The following is a 2,181-nucleotide window of genomic DNA, read 5'->3' on the forward strand; positions in this document are numbered from 1 at the left end:
GGGGGGGGGGCATTACCTGTCCTAAGGGACGTGGGGGGGGACGGGGACACCCAAACACCTTGGTGTTGGGGGGAGGGGGGGTGTCCTGAGCCCGGGAGCGGTGAGGAAGCAGGCTGCACACCGTGGCTCTCTGCGGCCTTTATTAGAGCAGGGCCCCCTGTGCAACCGGGGGGGGCTGGAGGGGGCTGCCCGCCCGCGGGCACCTCGGGACCCCCAGCCCACTTTGAGGCCGCCCTGGGACTGGGCGGGGGGCGGGACGGGCACCACCTGTGCCCCCCCCAGCTCCCCTCCTGCTGCTTGGAATCACAGTTTTCCTCGAACACAGGCGCAGCGGCTGCGAGGGGCCGCGGCTGGGCGCTGCCTGCCCTCAGCCAGCCGGGGGGGGCCCTGCACCCCAGCGCGGGGGGCTCGGGGGGGAGCCAGCCCACGGGGCAGGCAGCATTCGGGGGGCTCAGCCCCGCGGGGGCCGCTACCAGAGCACCGCGCTGTCCAGGTGGGCGAAGCCGGGGTCGAGGCGCAGCTTCCAGTAGGTGTTGTTGGTGACCCACGACTCCTTGCCGTTGGCGTCCGTCAGCCGCCTGCAGATGGGGAGGGGGGGGACCCTCAGGGACCCCCACACGCACACCTCGGCCGTGGGGTTTCCCCCATTCCCCGAGTGCCCCCGGGGCCACCCCCGCTCCCCCTGCCCGCTCCCGGGCCCCCTTCCCCCCCCGTGCCCACCGGAAGAAGCGCGCCTGGTGCGTGATGTTGTTCTCCTCCATCACCCGGCGCCGGTCCCGCTGCAGCTGCTCGATCTGGCGCTTCTGCGTCTCGGCCGCTGGCACGTTGCCCTCCTCCAGGTACCTGCCGAGGCCACGCTGTGAGGATCCGCACGGCCCCGGACCCCTCCCCGGACCCCCAGCCCCGTGTGCCGCTCACCGCTGGTCGGGGCGCAGGCGGGTGTCGGTGGAGGGCAGGACGCGCCGCAGCTCGGGCGTGAGCTCGTTCAGCTCCAGGGCGAACTGGGTGAAGCCGTAGTTCCTCTCATGGTCGTGGGGCATGGGGTCTGGGTGGGGGGGGGGGGTGCTCAGCACCCCGCTGGCACCCCCTGGCAAGGCACCCCCCAGGGAAAGGCACCCCCGGGCAGGGCACCCCCGGGCAGGGCACCCCCGGGCAGGGCACCCCTTGGGCAGGGCACCCCCGGGCAGGGCACCCCCCCCGGGCAGGGCACCCCCAGGCAGGGGCACCCCCAGGCAGGGCACCCCCCCGGGCAGGGCACCCCTCGGGCAGGGCACCCCCGGGCAGGGCACCCCTCGGTCAGGGCACCCCCAGGCAGGGCACCCCCCAGCAGGGCACCCCCCCGGGCAGGGCACCCCTCGGGCAGGGCACCCCCAGGCAGGGCACCCCCAGGCAGGGCACCCCCCAGCACGACCCCCCCGCTCCTTACTGGCTCTCCAGACGCACTGCCCCGGGGCAGGCCCGCGGAACAGCCCCTCGTGCCACTTGCCGGCCAGGCGCTCCACCACGCTGCCGCTGCGGCTCAGCACCGCGCCCTGCACCTCGTTGGCCCCCGCGCCCCAGTACCGAGCCTGCGGGCACGGCACGCTGGGGGCGGGGCCTCCGGGGGAGGGGCTACTGGGAGGGGGCGTGGTCAGGGGAGGTGGGGTCGTGTAAAGGGCGGGGCTAGGGGGGAGGGGGGGGGGCTAGAGGGAAGGGAAGGGGCCGCGATGAAGGCATGGGGCCAATGGATGGGGTGGGGCCATAGGGAAGGGGCGTGGCCGATGAGAGTGGAGCCACTGGGAAGGGGCGGGGCCAATGGGATGGGGCGGGGGCATGGGGACAGGACAACTATGGCAGTGATTGGATGAGCATGTTGCTAAAGGGGAGGGGCCAGGGCTGGAGGGGCGGGGTCAGGCCGCAGCCACGCAAAACACCACCCGGCGGGGGGGTGGCGTGGGCGGGGGGGCGGGGGGGGGGGGGGGGGGGGGGGGGGGGGGGGGGGCACGCACCTTGCAGAAGGTGAGCTTGCAGTGGTAGGAGGCGTCGCGGGTGTTGCGGATCAGCACCTCCCCGTAGTGCTCGATCCAGCGCGGGCCGCTGAGGACGTTGTGGATGCAGGTGGTCACCTTGTTCCACTCGAAGTGGTCCCCGGACCTGCAACGCGCGCGGCTCAGGGGGCTGGGGGGGGGGGGGGGGGGGGGG

At 74.6% G+C, this 2,181-nt stretch overlaps 1 protein-coding gene across 1 annotated transcript; it reads right to left on the reverse strand.

Moving 5' to 3' along the window:
• Positions 1–125: 125 nt before the first annotated feature.
• LOC118158384 (oxysterol-binding protein-related protein 7-like) lies at positions 126–2,175 on the reverse strand. The gene is made up of 5 exons (XM_035313033.1): positions 1,989–2,175; positions 1,427–1,568; positions 919–1,045; positions 721–843; positions 126–578 (listed from the first exon to the last, which is right to left on the reverse strand). Exons 3-5 carry the CDS (start codon positions 1,038–1,040, stop codon positions 470–472), a joined length of 354 nt encoding a protein of 117 aa, XP_035168924.1. The 5' UTR covers positions 1,041–1,045; positions 1,427–1,568; positions 1,989–2,175; the 3' UTR covers positions 126–469.
• Between the last annotated feature and the right edge of the window lie 6 nt (positions 2,176–2,181).

The sequence above is a fragment of the Oxyura jamaicensis genome (genome assembly GCF_011077185.1).
Source record: "Oxyura jamaicensis isolate SHBP4307 breed ruddy duck chromosome 27 unlocalized genomic scaffold, BPBGC_Ojam_1.0 oxy27_random_OJ71076, whole genome shotgun sequence".
Classification (NCBI taxonomy): domain Eukaryota; kingdom Metazoa; phylum Chordata; class Aves; order Anseriformes; family Anatidae; genus Oxyura; species Oxyura jamaicensis.